This window comes from Thermobia domestica, chromosome 1, assembly GCF_964235325.1.
Source record: "Thermobia domestica chromosome 1, izTheDome1.hap1.1, whole genome shotgun sequence".
Classification (NCBI taxonomy): Eukaryota; Metazoa; Arthropoda; class Insecta; order Zygentoma; family Lepismatidae; genus Thermobia; species Thermobia domestica.
Window position 1 is genome coordinate 187,215,267 of NC_137454.1, and position 21,240 is coordinate 187,236,506.

At 35.6% G+C, this 21,240-nt stretch overlaps 1 protein-coding gene across 5 annotated transcripts in view; it reads left to right on the top strand.

Annotated features, from left to right (window-relative positions):
• The window catches only part of LOC145691975 (uncharacterized protein ZK1073.1), a 463,195-nt gene that overhangs the window by 400,597 nt on the left and 41,358 nt on the right, over positions 1–21,240 (top strand). For all 5 annotated transcript variants that reach the window (XM_081767283.1, XM_081767277.1, XM_081767291.1 and 2 more), the window contains exon 4: positions 15,526–15,643. In XM_081767283.1, the coding sequence (XP_081623409.1) occupies positions 15,526–15,643 (118 nt within the window). The remainder of the gene's footprint in view (positions 1–15,525; positions 15,644–21,240) is intronic.

Sequence of the window (21,240 nt, forward strand, 5' to 3'; positions counted from 1 at the left end):
ATTGTTTTTTTATTGCTTGATCATATGACCTTATCTGTTTTCGATCCTACGCCGGTTTTAGTTTCGATCGTACGCAGTTTCGATCGTACGCAGTTTCGATCGTACGCAGTTTCGGTCGTACGCAGTTTCGATCGTACGCAGTTTCGATCGTACGCAGTTTCGACGCTACGCAGTTTCGATCCTACGCATGTAACCCATCGCCGAAGGACGTCATCCCTCATACATGACGGGCTAACATGGCCATAGATGCTGAAAGCCCAGAAATCTAATTCCTAACCCCTCGCCCCCCCCCCTCCAACAATAGTGCAGGGTAACATGTCTTAAAATGTGCACTCGGGTGCTCGGTAAAGACTTCAAAAATCTTCCACTACATTTTTTCCTTAAAATCTGTCATTTTTTGTATTAGTATTTCCTTCCTTGTTTGATCTCTATTCGTACTATTGTAAAGATTAAAACAATATCAGAAACAGAGTAAGTGTTACGTTTACTATCACTTAAAGGCAGTACTTTACATTGTGTTCACACAATATAGAACCTGATATTAGTAAGAATGAAGTTGAAGAACTGGGATCTCGACTCTTTGGTAAAGCATTCCGTGGCTCCAGTAGTTTGAGAACCAACGCTTCAGAACCTCAAGTTTAATTTTTGATTTTTACTTATGACATCATTTCCAATTGAACACACGAAACACAAGTTGTGAAGTTGATTTGAAGCAGCAATACGCATCATATGATTAATTTTTCTCTGTGCCAGTGGAAGATTAGTTTTTATAAACTCAATTTAGAACCTTATCTGAAATAAATCTAACAAATTTGTGTTCATGGGCGGCTGCAGTGGGGGGCAAGACTTTCAAAAGGTTTCAGTTCTTCCAAATACATTCGTAACATATTAGATTTGTTTAGTCAGCCACTGCACTATTTAATGTATTTACTGAGTTAATAAAGTTATGCAATGTACGTCAATAATAAATGTTTTACATGAAGTATTATGCATATCAAGGTGTGATCGGTCTCTTCTCCCCGCCCTTGGAAGAAATCCTGCGGACGTTTCTGATTGTGTTAAATTCTTTTAGATGTGAGGTGTAAATGAAATAATGAATAAAATGAGGCACCTAGTATCAAAATCCATTTCGCTGAGTTTCGAGTAATTTCGCAAAAAGTACAGTGAAGCTCCATATAGACGCGTACAAAGTCCCATATTTGAACTAGTTTTTAAGTATGAAATATTAAGCTTTTAAACAAAATTCTGTTTCCATGGAATTTCTTTAGATCAAACATATAACAAGCGATATAGCACTCAATTTCGGTAAAGAGGGCGCGGTGGCTCAGTGGTAGAGCGTTCACCTCCGGGGTCCCGGGTTCGATCCCAGCTCGCGCCGTGTGGACTTTGTGGTGGACAAATACCGTGCTCGTGGGTTTTCTCGGGGTTCTCCCGTTTCCTCCCACTTTCTTTATTCCATCATTTCATTCATCTCTCGTCATTACCATCTCCTTTAGCCTAACCGGCATAAGCGTGGGACGTAAAACTTAAAGATTTCATTTTTCAATTTCGGTAAAAAAAAATGGATTTGACGGCTTTTGATACCTGTTTTTATATCGTCACTTGGGACATATATCTGTCATGTTCTAGGTACGTCCTTTAGGTACATACTGTTTCAGATACCCTAACAGCACAAGATGTAATAGGCATGCGCCATTTAGTAAATAGACACTCGTCATTTTGTTATAAAATTACATGGCAAGTAGATTTTATCTGATCACAAACGGTTATCGTCGAATATACGCGGTTAAAGGAGCACTTTGATTAGCAAATTTAAAAGACCTAAACAATTTATCCCTCTACAAGCGACGTTGTCTTTATCGCCTCCGTGGCCAAGTCGGAAGAGCCCGCGGCTAGTAATCCAAAGGTTGGTGGTTCATGCTCACCCTGGGGTACATTTTTTAACTTGTTTAAAGTGTTTTTTAGACTCATCTTAATGTAAACACATTACGCATATAGGCGATTTAACATATTTTGGGGGAGTAATTTTGTTGTCCATTGACGCTTACGGAATGGAGAACATACCTAGAACATACTAGGCACGCTCTCCAGGTACATGTCAGGCATGTGCCTAGGGGGACATAGACTGTGACTATCACTTTCCATCCATGTGATTTCTCTCTCAGAGGTACATAAGGCACATACTGGACACATTCCCATGTACCTGAGGGAAAATTATAGGCATATGCCTGCTATGAAATTGTGCTGTTAATTTTATAAGACTATCGTAGTTTTAGGAGGCCGCGGTGGCTCAGTGGTAGAGCGTTCACTTCTGGTGTTTGGAGTCTCGGGTTCGATCCCAGCCAAGTAAACTTTGTGGTGGACAAACACCGTGTGTGTGGGTTTCATCGGGTTCTCTCGTTTCCTCCCACTTTCTTCATTCCACTATTTCATTCATTACCCATCATCACCGTCTCCTTTAGCCTAACCGGCATAACCGTGTCACGTAAAACTCAAAGATTTCATTTTCATTTACTATCGTAGTTTCAGAGCGTGAAACGAAAGTTGCTTGTGGAAAGACAAAGGCTAATTATTCGAACAACTATTGAGATAACAAATAATTATTCGAATATAGAAAACGAATATTCGGATATTCCAATATTTTAATAAGAGCAGAAAATAATCCGAATAGTTATTCGAAATGAAATGAAATGAAATTTTTAATTTTTATGTCCCATGGTTATGACGGTTAGGCTAAAGGAGACGGTGATGATGAGAAATAAATAAAATGGTGGAATGAAGTGGGAGGAAAGGGGAGAACCCCGAGAAAATCACGCACACGGTGTTTGTCCACCACAAGGCTCACTTGGCGCGAGCTGGGATTGAACCAAGTACCCCAGGCAAGTACCAAGATGTGGCTCAGTGGTAGAGCGTTCACCTCTGGTGCTAGGGGTCCCGGGTTCGATCCCAGCCCAACTTTGTGGTGGACAAACACGTGTGCGTGGGTTTTCTCGGGGTTCTCCCGTTTCCTCCCACTTTCTTCATTCCACCATTTCATTCATTACTCACCATCACCGTCTCCTTTAGCATAAACGTGGGACGTAAAACTCAACAATTTCATTTCATTTACATTGATGCATTTTCAATTGTGTTATTATATTAATCCATTTCCAAGTTTTATGCCGCTTATTTATTCAGCCCAAAATATCTTTCTTACAAAATATGGTCATTACTCAAAACTATAAATTCATCTTTTCCAATTCATATCGACATAAACTCATGTGATATAATATCCTGAGGCGAATATTCGGATCCAAGAAAATTAGGAATGGCTGAAAGTTCATAATGAGGAAGTTCATAATTTATACAAAACATAGGGTTATCATGTGTTGGACGCTGGGGAGGACAGGTCAGTAGCTAGAATGGAAGAAAGTAGGAACGCTTTCAAAGTTGTAACTGGAAAGTTAATCGGAAAATTATCTTTAGGAAGTCCTAGGCGCAGATGGGAGGACAGTTTTAAGATAGACCTCGCAGAAAATAGGAATACAAAGTAGAAACTGCGTCCAGTTGATTAAGGATAGAGAGCTTTTGTGAACGCAACATTGAACTTCCAAGTTCCACAGGGCATAGAGTGTGTTAAATTGGTATGATAAATTCTATTTGTTCTTTGTTACGTTTGCTTGTGCGTAGTTATACGCTCAGGAGCCTAAAAAATGGAATGAATGATGATTTTGTTTACTTCTTTCTTTCTGACTGTATACCAGAGGAAGACTGAAATGAATCATCTAAAAAAATATTGTGCTCATAGTGCTTCGCTGCGTACAGTAATTTTCATTAAGTCTGCTTTTGTGGACATTGTTTTTTTCATATAATAAATTGTTTCTCATCTGCGAAAACATTTCTTTCTTATATTTTTATTGGTGTGTCATGTAACAGCTTAACAGAAGAGGAGATACGGTAGCTCAGTGGAAGAACGCTCACCTCTGGTGCGAGGGACCTCTGGATCGATACCACGCCCTGTGAAGTATTATCCATGAGTCTTCTCGGTGTTCTCCCGTTCGCTCTCACATGCTCATTCTACTGATTATTTCATAATCATTCACTTTTATCAATCATCGGTCTCTTTTAGCTTAAAAGAGCATAACTGTGGGACGCTAAACTACAAATGTCATTTCATTTCAACACTGACAGAGTTCTGTTATTAAAGAACGTCTATACAAAGAAAGAGCGATCAGTTTGACAGAGGTGAGAAGATAAACCTTGGAATTTTATGGTTGTTATGTAGATAACCATCTGAGAGTTGGGTGCGCTAATTTAGTTTCACTGGACTTAATAAAGCTGTTAAGTGTAGAAACTTCGTTGTACAATATAAAGTCGTTTCAAGCAATCAGATATTTTGAAGGTAGTGCAGTATTATACAAGATGTCACGTGCCAATGTGAAATATTCGTCTTACATTGTTTTGCATTGAAACAAAACAAAATTTACTTTAAACCGAAATCTGAAGCGGGAATATGAATATACACTTTTCGTATCAAAATCTCTTGTTTGAGCACTTATTCAGCAAATTACTTAGTTTCGTTCATTTTTAGAGCTTAATAAGAAGGCATGATAAGAACTTAAAACCTATTACGCGGGTATGGCATATAATATAAACACATATCGTTCCGTTGAGAACAGGTGTGGTATATAGGTTTCATTTGAGTGTTGGTCAAATTAGTAATTCAAAAGTCAATCATAGCCTTGGGTAACTTTTAGAGTTTTTGTTTATTTGTTTGTTTGTTTTTGTGTCTAAAGCCGTCATAGTCGCCCCTAAAAGTTAAACCCATTTCAAAATATAGTACACCTTAAAGCATTCATTATTTTAATTTGGTTTTTAATGATAAGAGATTAGTTATTTTCTCCTGGAATCGCAAAATCACAGATTTGATCTACACCGCACCGTGTAGGACACAGGGAGATCTATTGACGCAGGTTTTGTTATTTTAGTGCGCATACAGCAATTGGCTAAATTTGTTTAAATAATAAATGGTAAAGTTATCTATAAAGGAAATAACTTTATAGTAGGACATTTCAATAACAATGCGACGCCACTTAGACGCCAAAATCTAATGTATACCTATATGGTCATATTATTTAATACACAACCTCATTTCTAAAACGGAACATATGCCGTTGTGGGATCATAAATGCTTGTAATGATGCACTGAAGGATCAAATAATAGTTAAGAATTGATAACGTGTCGGAGTCGACCTTCTTGACACTGTGCGTGATGAAGCAATCCCTCCCTCGTTCTTCAACCCCCCTCAGATGATCTAGCACGTGAGAGACATCTTTATTATTTTCTCCTTTTATGTGGAAATCGAAACGAAATAGATTTCTTTTTCTTTATGCAAAAATGCCGCGACCATTGGATATTATGAAGAAAGAAAGAAAGAAAGAAACGCAGTAGCTCCCGAACTAAAGTTCTACCGTAACTCGGAAGTTATTGACCGTGAACATTGTTGTCGTAATTGAGTCGTGTTCATTGTCAGTGTGTACAAATTTCGGCTCTCTTACTGTAACATCACAATAAGTTAAGCTAATACAATGGTTTAAGAGTATAGATAGCAATTTTTTTAAATGGTTATTGATCAGAAACAATGGATGGGAATTTGTGGTCCAGCACTTTAAAACTATACAAGTAGTACCTCTCTTCGATTCGAGGAGCCACTCCATGTGTATATGTCTGAGAGAGGGGAAATTAAAGGTCAAAGGTGACGGAGGAATCGCCGCCATTTTGAGCTCGTCGCGTTGAACGGCTGGTTGTCAGCGTTGCCAACGAAATCAATTTTCGCTAAAAATATCTTCTATTAAATAAACGTAATTTATGTGTTTCTTTTGTATTCAGATATAGGGTCAATAATATTTAATACTTTGATATATATATATATAATGTCTTTCAATAATTTGTTGTGTAAATATAAAAGACCGTATTTCACAATAGGTTAGAAATGTTAACTTATTTCCATACATAAGTTGTTTGAAAAGATTCTACGTACTCCTTGTATTCTTAGTATATTCGCGCTCTCTCCTCTCTAAATAATAATAATAATAATTAATGAATATTAAGGAGAGATGCTTGTTGAATCTGAAGGAAGCTGGGAGTACTATCAGTCATGTAACTGACCTAAGTAGGATATTTTGATTCATTTGTTTTGAAATTATAGTTCATTATTTTCCCGGCTTTGCCTATCCACTTACCAAAATCACAAGCCCATTGTTCATGTACTTGGGGCTTAGTCCATGCACATACCCGTGTCTGCACACGATGCAAGTAAGTTTACCTTAAATTCCTGTCTACAAAACTTCCTATGGTCCAGACCCTTAAAGTTACTACTGGTATTACTGTTACTACTCTACTTATAACATGAATTCCGCTCTTCTTTCTCTCACTCATGTGTAGTTACAGTATCAGAATATTATTTTTAAGCAGGGTCGAATCAACGAGGGGATGTGGGGAATTCCCCTCTCTCGTCAGATAATTTTCCCAGTTCGTCAAGGAAGAATTTCTTCCATGTCAGGAAAACATTTACCCCATTTCATATAGGGTCTATACATGTAGGGTTGCCATATGTCCGTATTTTGTATGGACTGTTTGTATTCTTGGATCCATGTCCGTGTCCGTATCGTACAAAGCATGAAATACGAAAATGTCCGTATTTGACAGTTTTTGAAGCTGCCCGAAAATTTCCGAGTCGCGAATCGCTAAAATCTCGGGCGAAAAGAATTATGTTTTAATCGTAGGGTCTATAACTTATATTTTAGTTACTATTTATAAAGTAGGTTATGTTCTTAAAAAGTATCTCATTTTTCTATTCCTTTTTTTTTTTTTAGGTTAGATTTGATATAAGTGCTCTAATGGCATGATTTATTATATTCATGTCATTGAAAAAAATATAAAACGTATTAATTTCCAATAGTGTTTTAAGTATTACAGTAAACAATTGTGTGATAACCTAAAAAGGTTATTTTTAGGTAAGAAATTTCGAGATATTTATTCTGTGTTTGGGCACTGTATCTTTGATGAGTCATTTTAAGGCTTGTCCGAATTTTGGATCAACAACTATGGCAACCCTATATATATATGTCTTACATCGCTGCGTAGCAAAAAAAAAAAAAAAAAAAAAACGGATTTATGTCTGGAAAACTTTCCCCTCTTGTAAAGAAAATCTTGATTCGAACCCTGCTTTCGAGAGATTTGTCGGTTTTGGCTTTTGATTCTTTCTTGAACTTAGCAAAATTCGGCACGCCATCGGTTCGTGCTAATTATTTTAATGATAATTCTGTCATTTTAATTTCTAAAAGAAATGTACATCAACAAAGTTGGACGGATGCCATGAAAGAAAACTATAGTGATGCACCACCAGTCCCGTATCCACGGGGGGCAAGGGGGGCCGGCCCCCCTAAACTTTGGCTGGCCCCCATAAAATTTCACGGTTGGCTTGCAAATGAACTATAATATGACGATGAAGTATAATATGATTGGATCGGGCCCCCCTAAATTTTTGGGCTGGCTACGGGCCTGTGCACCACCGAACATGTGTGATATCTCAATGGATTAGAAGTTTAGAAGATTCACATTCGCATTCGTATGATGAATCTGGATCTAAGAATAGTTTGCATGGTTGATTCCGAAAGTCAAACTCTCTTTTCTTTTAAATACGAATATCGTGAGAACATTAATTAACTTTTACTGAAGGGACGCCCACATTGGCGGCAAGAAGAGCGTGATTCTCATTTAGACGTTTGAAGTAGTAGTACAAACAAGCTTCTGAACCACTTGGCTCACAGTATCTTTAAACATTTAGTTTATATATTAAAATTTGAAGTAGGCTTATACATTTCTAATCAATGTTGACACAATTTATACAATAGTTAGAAAACGAGTTGCTGGAAGACGCTGGCAAAGTAGAAAAAGTTATTTCGAAATGAAAAAGATAAAACAGTCAGCCGTGTGACGTATTATTAGAAATGTAAGTTTCGGGGATAGATATAGAATAGTTTGTCGTCCATAATATAAGTTAACTTCTCCTTAAAATAGCATATAACAGCATTAATTCCTTACAATAGCATATAACAGAATTAATTCCTTAAAATAGCATGTAACAAAATTTAATTTGGAGCTCCTTCGTGGCTAAGCGGTTAGCGTATGCGTCTTTAGCGTGGGAGACCCGGCTTCGATTCCCGGCGGAAGCTCATGTAGTTGGGAGTTCACGTTAATGAGTAGGTCCCGTCTCATATAGCCTTGCTGCTGAAAGGGACGATAAACTCACAATCAACTCAACAAAATTAATGTGTAAGTTGCCCGCAAGGGTTTCAAAGCGAGAAGTTTTTTTTTTCCTACAATGATCAATTTGTTCTACATTGTAGCAATGATCATTAAGGTTGTGATGTATCATACATGTTTATACACGAGGAAAAATTAAAATAATTTCATATACGTAGGTGCAATCCATTCATATGGAAGATTTTTACAATAGTTTACTCAGGAATCAGATTCCAATTTTATTTTCCAGCTGCCTGAAAATATACTTTGTTTTTCTATTTAGTGTTCGCAGCTCCTTCAACCTCAGCCATTTTAATACAGTTTCTTGAAATTTTTCATACACAGATACAATACATAAAGTGTTTCTGAAAGATTAGGTTTCAACTTATCGCGAAAATCTGCAGATAAGCATAGAGGAGGACTTTCGCTTTCATACAAGTCGAAATGAACCGAACTCAGAATCTCGCGGTGTGCAAGGCTATGGTACATAGTCTCTGTTGTCGAGCCGAGCCTGGCCCTAGCTAAGCTTGGGTACCAAATATAGGAATCTTTAGTTTCTAGGGAATGTTCTGCTTATTCATCAAATTTTGTTCAGATTCGGCCAGTAGTTACTACCGAGAAATAAAGTAGCACATGCAAGGCGAGTCGAGCCGAGCCGAGCATACCCGAGGTTGTCTCTGGCCAATCCTGGTCGACTATTATACAGAGGTTTATTCATTTACATTGAGCCAAATTTGAATTGGTTACGAAATGCTGTGTTTCCATCACTGGTTGTGTTCGATTTGCAGATCACGTCTACTTACTATTGCCCAGCATTGGTGTTTCCATTGCTGGAGACTGCGTTGCATCTCACTCCTCTTTCCACAGGCTGGTAACGGTGCGGACTCGACGATGGGACAGGCGCCGCGTGATGAGTCCGAAAGCACAAGAAATACTCCCATACTGCAATCAATATCCTCCTTTCCTTAATACTGATAAATGAAGTACGTGTTTTTAATTTGCTGTTGTGGAGCATACGTCTGACATTAAATGTAAAGATGGTTGAAAAACCTCACCTATCGTTTTAATAATAAATAAGTTTTATAAATCGCAACATAAATTTGTTTGACATTTTTGCCGCCTCGAGCCAATAAAAAATACCGCCTTCATATTTATAAATATCAGTGTAGAAACTGAAATTTTGAGCAGTAAAGTGAATAAAAAATGAAATCTTTAAGTTTAACGTCCCACGGTTATGCCGATTAGGCTAAAGGAGACGGTGATTATGAGAAATGAATGAAATTGGGAGGAAACGGGAGAACCCCGAGAAAACCCACGAGCACGGTGTTTGTCTACCACAAAGTCCACGCAGCGCGAGCTGGGATCGAACCAGGGACCCCAAGCACCGGAGGTGAACGCTCTACCACTGAGCCACCGCGCCCTCAGTAAAGTGAATAATCTATATTTTAAAGTAAAAGGTGGAAGAAAAAATAAACATATAAACGTAGTGAAATAATGTACAAATTTCAGTTAATAAATTGACGATAGGTTCACGGTAATTTCATAATATTATGAAAATTTCCAGAACTGCAGTATGAACGAAAACTGGTCCAAGAAAATTTTCTGTGTCCCAGATCTTGCCACCCCAAGCCATGGCCCATGCGTAAATACGTCCTTGATTTGATCAGTATTTAGATTGATGATCATTGGGGAAAGCTAGATAGTTTTGGCCGTGGCAGTGTAACATTGACCCAGCAGGGGTGAGGTGGCTTAGTGGTGAAGGTGTACGTAAATATAGTAATAATAAAGCTGGTGTGATGTGGTCGAGCGGTCTGAGACGTTAGGCTGACAATTTTATGGCGAAATCCACCGTAGGGTCGAGTCCCACTGATGAGCATTGGTATTATTAAGTGATCTCGATATTTCTGTGTTCGTGTTACTGTCGAATCTAGTAGGAATTCGAAATGCAAAAATAAATAAATAAAAAGCGGTAAAGTGTTCATCTTTGTTGCAAAGGCTCCCTGGTTTGATTCCAGGCCATATGAGTTTGTGTTGAACTACATCGTAACCTTTGTCCAAATGCTACCGTTTCTTTCACATTCTTGTTCCAGAAATTATTTAATAATAATTCATTTTCGTTAATTTTCGAACGCTTTTTAGCCTAAAGAGCATAATCGTGAAGTATTAAAGATTTCATTTAATTTTGTTTACCTAGTGTCGTGAGGGCAATTGGGGAACTATCTGAAAGCATTAGATAGCGGTCTAGCAATAAAAATGGCAATGGGCATATCAATATCTTTATCCCACATTTTCCTATTAAGATTACCGGATGGTCGGCTTAAGCTCTTGGGAGTTATGTGCCACAGAGTTTAGTTTATACGAATCTTTATATATAATTGTTACAGGCAGCAGTAAAGCATATCTTCAGTAATACAAAACACAAAACATAATTCTGATTAGTAGAGTAACCCACATTATGCTTTGTTGTTAATTTCAATCATTGTTTTACATTAATCGTGTATAATATATAATATTTAATATATATTAAATATTCTAAGTATCTTGATCTATTTATTAATATTTCATGCAACCAGTTTCTTTCACATTTCATGAAATTTCTATTTAATACACTGTAAAGAGATATGCTTTACTCGAGTCATTATTTTTATCACCTCTGTAGGCCTTAGAGGTGCATATATAGAGAAAGGGAAAGTAAAAGATGCCACCATAAAAATACAGAAAGTGCTCAAGTTCTAGAGGTACACATAACAGTATAATGTTAAGTTCTTGTGCACTTTTTGTACATTTCGAATCATCATTCATAACAGCGCATACTTAGAAGAAAACTATTGTTTATTCATTATTGGCGGGAAGTTTTCTTCTTTTCATTTTTTTTCTCCATTTCAAAGGATTACACCAAAAAATTTACAGAAATAATCTTTTCATTGTTGCATTATTCTTACGTTCTCAATGATTTTGCATTGTAAATATTGGTTTTAAAAAATAATAGAATATGTTAAACTTGCAATTAAACATTCCAAGAATTTTCCAAGAATTGTGCTATATATATTTTAAATTATGCTTTATGCTTTATTTTCTAAGATTATGCTTTATTATACTTTTAAAATTAGTTTCTTCTGGATCCTTAGACAACCACAACCACGTTCAAGGTACCAACCATATGTGTAAAATGCTATTATGCTTTTTATGCTTTTTATGCTTTTGGGTTGGTCTACTGATTAGTGTTGTCTACGAGAACAGACGAGACGAGACATAGGTTGTCTTGTGAAGTCTCGTTTTGTAAATTTATGTACAAAATGTATACCTAATTCTGTTTCTTAATTTCGCCTAGAAGTTATTACAATCGTTCGTCACGAGAAGTCTAGGACGGGTGTAATATAACAACATTTAAGTCATATTTATTATTAGAGTATATTGTGTAATAACTTTCGTATCATTAAACATTGATAAATTTTCTGTATTGCATTCATTCAATCACCTTATCAATTTACAGTTTTTATACTAAGAAACATGTAACTTTAAACCAGTGTTTGAGATCAAAGACTTGAATAAACTAGTGTTTCCACGAGACTCGAGAAATTTCTCTTCACCTTCTCGTGGGTAACACTAATTCTATTACACACTGCTTGTATGTTACTCGTTTTAGAGCACTGAAAGTCGTCCTAGAATTTAGTGCAATTAATTTATATATTCTGTATTCAGCATCAGTTTTTAAGATGAAACGTATAGGTGGATGCATATAAGCCTGCCATCCTTATTTTAGTTCCGTCTCATCTTTGCTTTCAATATCAGCAAGACGTAACGTTTAGTGTTTAAGAAAAGAAAATTATATTTCTTACAATATATGAGTAAAATTTCATGTGCTAATTTTTTGGGGGGTGAAAAACCCCATTATTATTATTATCTTTTTTTTTTTTTTTTTTTTTGCTTGTAAGAACATACTTAATTTTCTTGAGTCATTCTAGAATGCGCACTATTGTGTCTATGTAGGACATTGCACGTTTGTGAATTTCCTTCGTCTGCTAGATTCTTAAATAATATATTCTTTTGGTAGCATTTCAGATAAAAAAAAAAATCTCATATAATTGCAAAACACTCATAACAGTTCTCCAGAAGCATAAGGTTTCTTGAGAACAGATTGCGCTACAGATTGTTCATTACTTCTTTATATCAATTTCAAATAATGCAGTAAAAATGTTTTTTTAAAAAACGTATTGTAGTTTTTTTTGGAAGGGGGAAGGGTAATCGAAGGTGTCCTGCATTCTCATGACAAAAATATGGCAGGCTTATGCATATATCAACAATTATGAAATCTCTGGATGTGTTTATTATTATTATTATTATTATTATTATTATTATTATTATTATTATTATTATTATTATTATTATTATCTTAAAAGTGTCTAGTATGGTCGAAGACAGACCTTTTCCAAAATTAACGTCTTCATTCATATCAATTTTGCGAAAGATACAAGAACGTGTCTTTTCTAAACAAAACTTTATACTTAGAAGCAATGCAAATGTCTTATCAAAATAATAATAATAATAATAATAATAATAATAATAATAATAATAATAATAATAATAATAATAATAATAATAATATGGAAGGATATAATAGAGAATTTCAGTAATCTGGTTGCCTTCCAAGTAAAATATAGAATGTAACTTTAAAACAAGAAAAAAAAAGAAATAAAACTGTGTGAATAACTTGGTAAAGATTATAACATTTTATAAGAACTAGCTCAACATTTTATCAGAGATCGATCAGAGGAAGAAACTTTTGGTGAAATGCACAATTTGTTTGAACAGAGGGTCAGCAACACTGACAGTGGCTCGTGGGGTCTGGATAACTTGGATACAATCCAAAATAGCACCAAGCAGTTCGTTTACCTTGCTGCTAAGGGAGCTGTGCAATTTTAGTGTAAATGCGATGGCTATAGTGTGGTTTTATAACATTAACGAAATCTGTATTTAACTTTGATTTATGTACCTTATTGAATTTTTTAGTGAAAAAAATATTGCTATTGCTTTGTCTTCTAAATAAGAGATTTAAAATGTATTGCTTTTGGAATGTAAAATTTCAATCTGATTCATAATAATCTTCCATACGAATTGGTTTAAATTGTTTTCTCCTGCGATTAAATGTACGTGATATACCTGTATGTTAGAAGGTGTGTGAATAAGATATCACTAGTGAGAACGCCTGGTCTCCCCGATCACTTTTTAACTTTTATATATATAAAAAATAAGATAAATACAAATAATTAGATTGAAATGTCTACCACAATAGCAATATTTAATAAATTGATCATTGGAGAAAAGAATCCCTCTAAAAAACGTGGCAGCAACTTACAAATTAATTCAATTATGTGCTTCTTTAAAGGGATGGTTCTGCTTTTCCTGGCCAAGTTTAGTTATAGATCTATAGATTCACCAAGCAACATCTCATTTCCTTGGAGCAATTTCAACCAAATAGTACTCATAATGATTACAATCTGGAAAAATACTATGGGAGTAAGATACCTCTGAGATGGGTAGGAAGGGAGTTACGACTTTACAACAGCTCGTGAAAGATTAGGCAATAAACTTTGATTCCCTTTACAACACGGATAAACTTCTGGTGAAGTGCGTCATGTATTCTACTCGGTACTTTATTTTCTAGTATCTAACAATGCGTTAAGTAGCTACCGTCTAAAAAGCAAATATTCGAAAATAACTTTTCGTGAATAGGTGCCTACTATTTTCAAGACCAAATGTTAAAAATTTTTCAATCTTAAACGTGAAGTATCTACAATATTAACTTCTACATTCATTATTGGTAATATTCAACGTTGAATGTTCGCTCTGCTTCAATATCACTTCTTGGTTTAAGCTACTTTCGTAGTTTCAACAAAATGAAGCTGAACATTCAATATTACTATAGTCTCGTCATCTCTTTGATCTACTATGGATATCGTTATTTATTCTGTGGTCTTCGAATGCTATCAATCAATTTTTAAAGCTTATTTAATTATTTATTTGTAGTTACACTCAGTCGGAATGAAAGATTGAATGAAAAAATGTTTGAAGTGATTTTTTGGAAGGAAATCGAAACTATTAGGGTTGTGCATAGTATAAACAAAAATCTCTAATACAAATATTTGTTGGTAGGTTTCAGGAGCAACGGAAGGAGGAAAGGGAATGTACAAAAAATTTAATGAAATCCTTCAGTTTTACATCACACGGCTATGCCGGTTAGGCTAAAGGAGACGGTGATGATGGGTAATGAATGAAATGGTGGAATGAAGAAAGTGGGAGAACCTCGAGAAAACCCACGCACACGGTGGTTGTCCACCACTAAGTTCACTTGGCGGGGGTTGGGATCGAACCCAGGACCCCAAGCACCAGAGGTGAACGCTCTACCACTGAGCCACCGCGGCCCCAAGGGAATGTACAATGCGCATATTTATTAGATTCAGTATATTTTACTATTTGTGCTACTGCTGCTACACAGGCCTTCAAGCACTCTGGCCACTCGCCAATGACTGTAGTACAGGAAACATGGATGCTCACCTCACGTTCATGAAAGCAAGGATATCACTTAGAACGTTTGGGACTACAAAGTACAAGGATTGAATGTCGGGACTACTAGTGTCCATTTGTCCCGTATAATAAATACTGGCATGTGCCCGGAGCCACGTTAAAGTTCACTAAAGTTTATGACCATGAGCAAAGTCCTGGTGAAAACTCTAAGCCTATTATTATTAACATATTCATATTTCAACTGCACTATATATGGACATCAAGATAACAACACAGTATTGACTACGGAGGAAAGAGTTATGAGAACTTTTGACTATAGTAGGCACATTTTCAACATTTGTCTTGTAGAAGTATGGAAGATCCTGGAAAATCTGAATGAGGATGGTTATTCGCTTGATCCAAATCGTGACCGTTCCGACTAATGCTACTCAAGAACGCTAACTGTTTATTTAGCGCGAGAATGCCTCCAGGTAGCGTTAGTTTCTATCTTCATACGGACTGTCAAGACTTCAAAAATACACACACAAATAGTTTTATATCATCTCATTTCCATATATGTGATATATGTGTATTTCTAAAACAAATACAGCATCAAAGTTTCACTTTTTTTAAATAAGGAAGTTAGTTCAGGTATTTATTATGATTAATTTTACGGAGAATGTAATTGTTCAGTGGGCATTCTTTAATTAATTTATTTACTTTTCTTTCTCCAGATACCTCCTTCCACGACTTTGTGGAGCATCCATGCATGTGCGAAATTAAAGAGAGGTCTATTTTCATACACATCGATGTGCCAGGTCAAGAGGACAATGCACCAAATTTACCGGACGAGTAAGTGTTTCATAAATGTAATTTTTATTCTAAAAAGTAAGTTTTTATCTAAAGATAATACTAACTTTGATAAGCTAGAAAATATTTGATTGAAAGTTAGTTGTAATACGTAATATAAAATGTATCAAATAAGATTTTGAAGCAGTATTTATGTTGAGTTGGAATTTTAGAAAATGACTTGTACTTCATGAATTCACGTATTAAAATGTATGTTTTTATTATAACATAGTTAATTAGCATCTTAAACTCCTTCCCATCTTCACTCAAGCTGGATGAAATTTTTTTATCTGAAATAAATATAAACATTGTTTTGAACGTTAACAATTAGTATTCAAAAGACAGATACAGTATGAAATGATAAACATGAAAAGTACATTCAACAGTCAATATCATGTGCAGTTGTAATACAAAATAATGATTATAATTTGAGATTTTGATTGTCAATGACAGGGCGCAAAATTTCAGGTCGCTATTGGCGAATAGAAATTTAGAGCTGACGACCAGTGTTCACTAGGAATGGTTTCTATCTAAACTCATAGGGCTGCGCAGTTTCTGTTCCGCACGAAAATAGTCACTGGGTGACAGAAAACACGGAGTGTGAAGTCTTCACAACGGACATGGAAAGTGAAGTCTTCCAACGTTGTAATTCAACACTTCTTTCCCACCCTTAATCGAAATGGTTTGCCCCCTGACGCGTCATTAGGTAAGATATTTTCTAACAGGTATATGAATTGTTGAATTGAAAGTTGATTATCCTGAATCTAATTGTCTGGTTTTGAAATTTTTATTCCCTGATGAAATATATCTTTTTGTCGAACCAAAGGCCGGGGGGGAAGGACTTCTCATAATTTGTACGTGAGAGATATTGGCGACCATCATTTTTGGCTTAGCGAGTGTATCTGACTTTGAAATTTTGCGCCCTGGTCAATGGAATTTGAAAGCGTAGTCTTTGTGAAGATCTTTTTGATTTTAAAAATTCTAATATATATCGTATGCCAAATATGTGCATATGAAAAGAATAAATAATAAAATAACCGTTAAAGTATGTAAGTTGTTGATTGTTGTTTAACTATGACGTGATATAAGATATTAAAATGAGAGAGAGAATTATTTGTCTGGTAACGGATTAATTTTTTATATACTCATTTTTGATCAGTTTATTTTTATTTTACTTTTACGAATACGATACTTTATGCAAAAAATATCTACATCACAAAATATATGATGGAATTGTTTTTTGGAAAATTGATTTATGAAATTAAACAAAATCATTAGAGCCATTTTTGATGAAATCGCTTTTTTTTTTTTTTTTTTAATTTGTACCCTTAAGTAAACTACCCTTACTTTTAGGGATAGGAAAAAAAGCACATGTCGAAAAAACACTTTGTCGATGTCTATGGTCCATGAAACGTGTAAATTCTTTGAAATCTAGAATGTCATTAATTTTTGCTTCATGACAACCACGCTTTCTCTCCTACCGTCGCTCGAAAGTAAAAAAAGTCATATAGTTTTTTTTTTTCCCTCATAGACACCGTGAACATGAACATTCCCACTTGTTAGTCTGAGCTTTATGCAACCCGACTGACTGTATTATGATGCACATTGCCTAACGTTCTTCACATTGGAAGTTACTGTTATACTCTTCTTAAGAGTTTCTTCTTCTAGTACTACGCTCTGAAAGAAGATAAAAACTTGTATATTTTACTATTAATTTACTATTATTATTAATCCTCGCCCTCTGCTAGCATACATTGTATTAGACACAATAGATACAGCTTTACGAATGTTCTTATCTTGAGTTATAAGTAATATCAGAAATATTTTGTAAATTTACTATTTTGCGCTCTCTCAATCTCATTTTCAAAATGAAATCAAGTGAAATCTCAAGTTTTATATCTCATGGTTATACCCTTTAGGCTAATGACTGATGGCTAAGGTGAATAAATGTTACCTTATTGATGGAATGAGAATGTGGGGGGGGAACGGACACTATTTTGTTCACCAGAAACTCGTGTAGTCGGGGATCGAATCAGAAACTTTTCACCAGACGTGAGCGCTCCGCCACTGAACCATCGCCCCCCCCCTCTCATTCTCAAATTATTGCACAGAATTAGATTTCTCCTTTAGTTTCTATTACCTGTTTAAATATTTTTAGGTTATTGACAGAGCCTAAATGAAGTGAATGATTCTTAATCTGCACTCCTTCCCTCTGGGCTAATGGCTGCCTCGTATGTTCTTACTATACACGGTTCTTCGTTCGATTCCCAGTGAGTGAGCGTCGAACGCACCCACAGTGAGTGAGAACATACTTGAAGCTGTAGGTCTTGTCCTATATAATCTCGCTGCTGCCAAAGGACTTAAAATAGTAAAAGATCTCTAAATTTCATTGTTGTATAATGAACGTTGCAAGTTCTTTCTGTTTGATTAAATTAGTTTCGTAAATAACTTCATAATGGGAGGACAATTTGAGTATAGTTTTCATAAAAAGAATGTAATTTTCTTTACATTCCAGCCATACCACTGTTGTACGTACCAGCTATACCATCGTTATTCCCAAATAAATTTTACCAAACTGAAAGAACTTTTGTCGCTGAATGAAAAAATGTGTGAAATTTGAGCTTAATCGTAGAATTACATTCGGACAACCTTACTTATTATAATACATAATTTAGAATATTTATTACAATATTACCATATTGTTAGGTAGTCACTAAATACGTGATTGACCTGTCGGTATAACTGTGGCTTAATTTTATGTTTGCTTTCGCTTGTCACAAATGCGAGTAAAAGGATATGAAAGATATGACTGAATAGATAAAAATATTGAAAAAAAAATGGTTGTGAGATTAATTCCACTGATAATTCTTCTAAATGACTGGAGCGTGTAACAAATAGATTGATTGTACGGTAACTTAATCGATTGTGTCATTCCGTTTATATGGACAATTTGTGTCACTTGATTATTAGTACGAACTTTCTGGAAAGAATTCATTTCGAAGGCTTGTATTGGAAGTAATGTAGTGTAGTTCAATAACCCTATTAACGGTTCTGATGAGAGTGTTAGTATACATGAGCTTTTTTTCACAATATGTGAAAATTTATATTACGTTTTAAATTTATATATTTATTATGTTTTCCTTAAACACGGATCAATGCTAAATGCTCACAAACCAGTAACGGACAGTGGCCACTCATTTTCTAAAATGTCATGTGCTTTTATCCAGAATTATTTTTAATGTGTATGCTATTTCGCTTTTTAAGATCTTTATTCCATGCTAAATTGTTCCTGGTACAATTGTGAGATACGAAGAGTGGGTAATGGTCAAAAAAGCGGTTTATATATATACATATAGGGTGGTAAGAAACTATTTAAACAAACTTCGGGAGCTGATTCCCGACACCGAAACTAGCAAAAAAGTCACCTGAAACTTTGGTCAGTGAGATATAGTTTCGGCGATATAAGGTGCGGAAAGCGTGAAAAAAATGAACTTCAGAGGGCTGTAATTGTAAAATAACGCAACGTAGAGAGTGCAATTTAGAACATGACACTCGAAATCATACCTGCTCAACTGAAAAATGTATGTTTCAAACCTCCTCAAGTTGTCTGCGAGGGATTTCCCAAAGGAATGTAGGGATTCCCTTTAACCTAGCAAATAATCCCTACGTTCCTTTGAGGAATCCCTCGCAGACAACTTGCGGGTGTTTGAAACATACATTTTTCAATCGAGCAGTTATGATTTCGAGTGTCATGTTCTAAACTGCACTCTCTATGTTGCGTTATTTTAGAATTACAGCCCTCTGAAGTTCATTTTTCCACGCTTTCGGCACCTTGTATCGCCGAAACTGTCTCTCACTAACCAAAGTTCCACAGAACTTTTCTTGCTGGTTTCGGTGTCGGGAATCAGCTCCCAAAGTTTGTTCAAATATTTTCTTACCACCCTGTATATATAGCAATGCTCTATACAACATTTTGAGTTCCACCGACCGCACCGACTATCTGGTCAGGACTAACACGTCTTTCTTTCCTTACAAAATTTTAATTTTTTATCTTACAAAGTGTGGGTATTGTTACAAAATGAATAATATTCGAGTTTCCTGTATCCGTATTTAAGAGTTGCATAGACCCTATGATTTAAATTTTCTTGGTAGGCCTATATATTGGGACTTATTTCAGAATTTCAATGACTTACGAGAAATATTCTTAAAGCTATTAGATGTCGAAAGTATATTCAAAGATTTTAAGTATGTTCTCTAAAAATCTTCACTCCTCAGTTTCAACGAACTAATGAAGTTATAGATTTCATTTATTATGATCTAAGAAATTAAGCCTTGGTAGGTAAAATAACGGAGCCCAATAATTATATTTACCAGATAAATTTAACTTTAATTCCTTCTCACTCCATATATATACTCATGCAACAACTTTATAGATGCAGTTTGGCTACGGGCACATAATTTGAAGTACTCACCAACTACATCTATAAAAATTGTTGCGGAAGTACCGCAAAATTCTGAAACGTGGGTATTTAGATAGGGCACATACTAGTTCCTAAATAAAGTCTTGATCGGACTACGGTAGGTGCCCTAGTTTTAGAGCCATGGACCTCCTTATATATCTTATACTTTACGAATTCAGCCGAACTCGTCCGATCGGGACTAAAGTTGGTGTGGGGGTAGACCTGGACCTGCTATATAAGCGTATCAAATAATTTGTTGTGCAGACTCCTGGTTTCCGAGTTATTATCATCGATTACATTTTGCGTCATAATTTTCGAAAGCAAAACCGCATTCATCAACTCATCAGATAGGGTTCAAACTTGACATGGTGGAAGAACTTCATCTACTGTAAGGGTGTGAGATATTATGTTGTGCGGGCTAATTGTTCTCAAGTTATGAGGGATCAAATTTTTCGTCATAGTTCGTAGAATAAGAACCCGTGTATATGTAAATGATCCGATTGGGATCAAATTTGCTATTATGGTAGATCTTGACTAGCTATATATGCACATGAAACATTATGTTGTGGAGACTTACGTATCCAGAGCTATGGGCGGTCGAATTTTGGGTCATATTTTTCGAAAGCAAAAACCCGTTCACCAAACTCAGCGGATCGGGATCAAATTTGGCATGTTGGAAGAACTTCACTTACTATGAAAACGTGTGAGATATATTGCGCAAGCTTACGGTTCCCGAGTTATGGACGGTCAACTTTGCGTCGTATTTTCAAAAACAAAGACCTGCATATATGTAAATAATCCAATTGGAATCAAATTTGCCATGAAGGTAGATCTTGATCTACTATATAACTGTGTGAAATGTTATGCTATGAAGGCTTACCATTCCCGAGTTATAGGTGGTCGAATTTTGGGTCATATTTTTGAAAGCAAAAGTGCTTTCTCCAAACTCATCGGATCGAGATCAAATTTGGTATGGTGGATGAACTTCACCTACTATAAATTCGTGTGAAATATTATGTTGTTGCAGCGTAAGGTTTTCAAGTTATGGGCAGTCGAATTTGGCGTCATTTTTCAGAAACAAAAGCCTATACATATGTAAATGACCCGATCAGGATCAAATTTGCTATAATAGTAGATCTT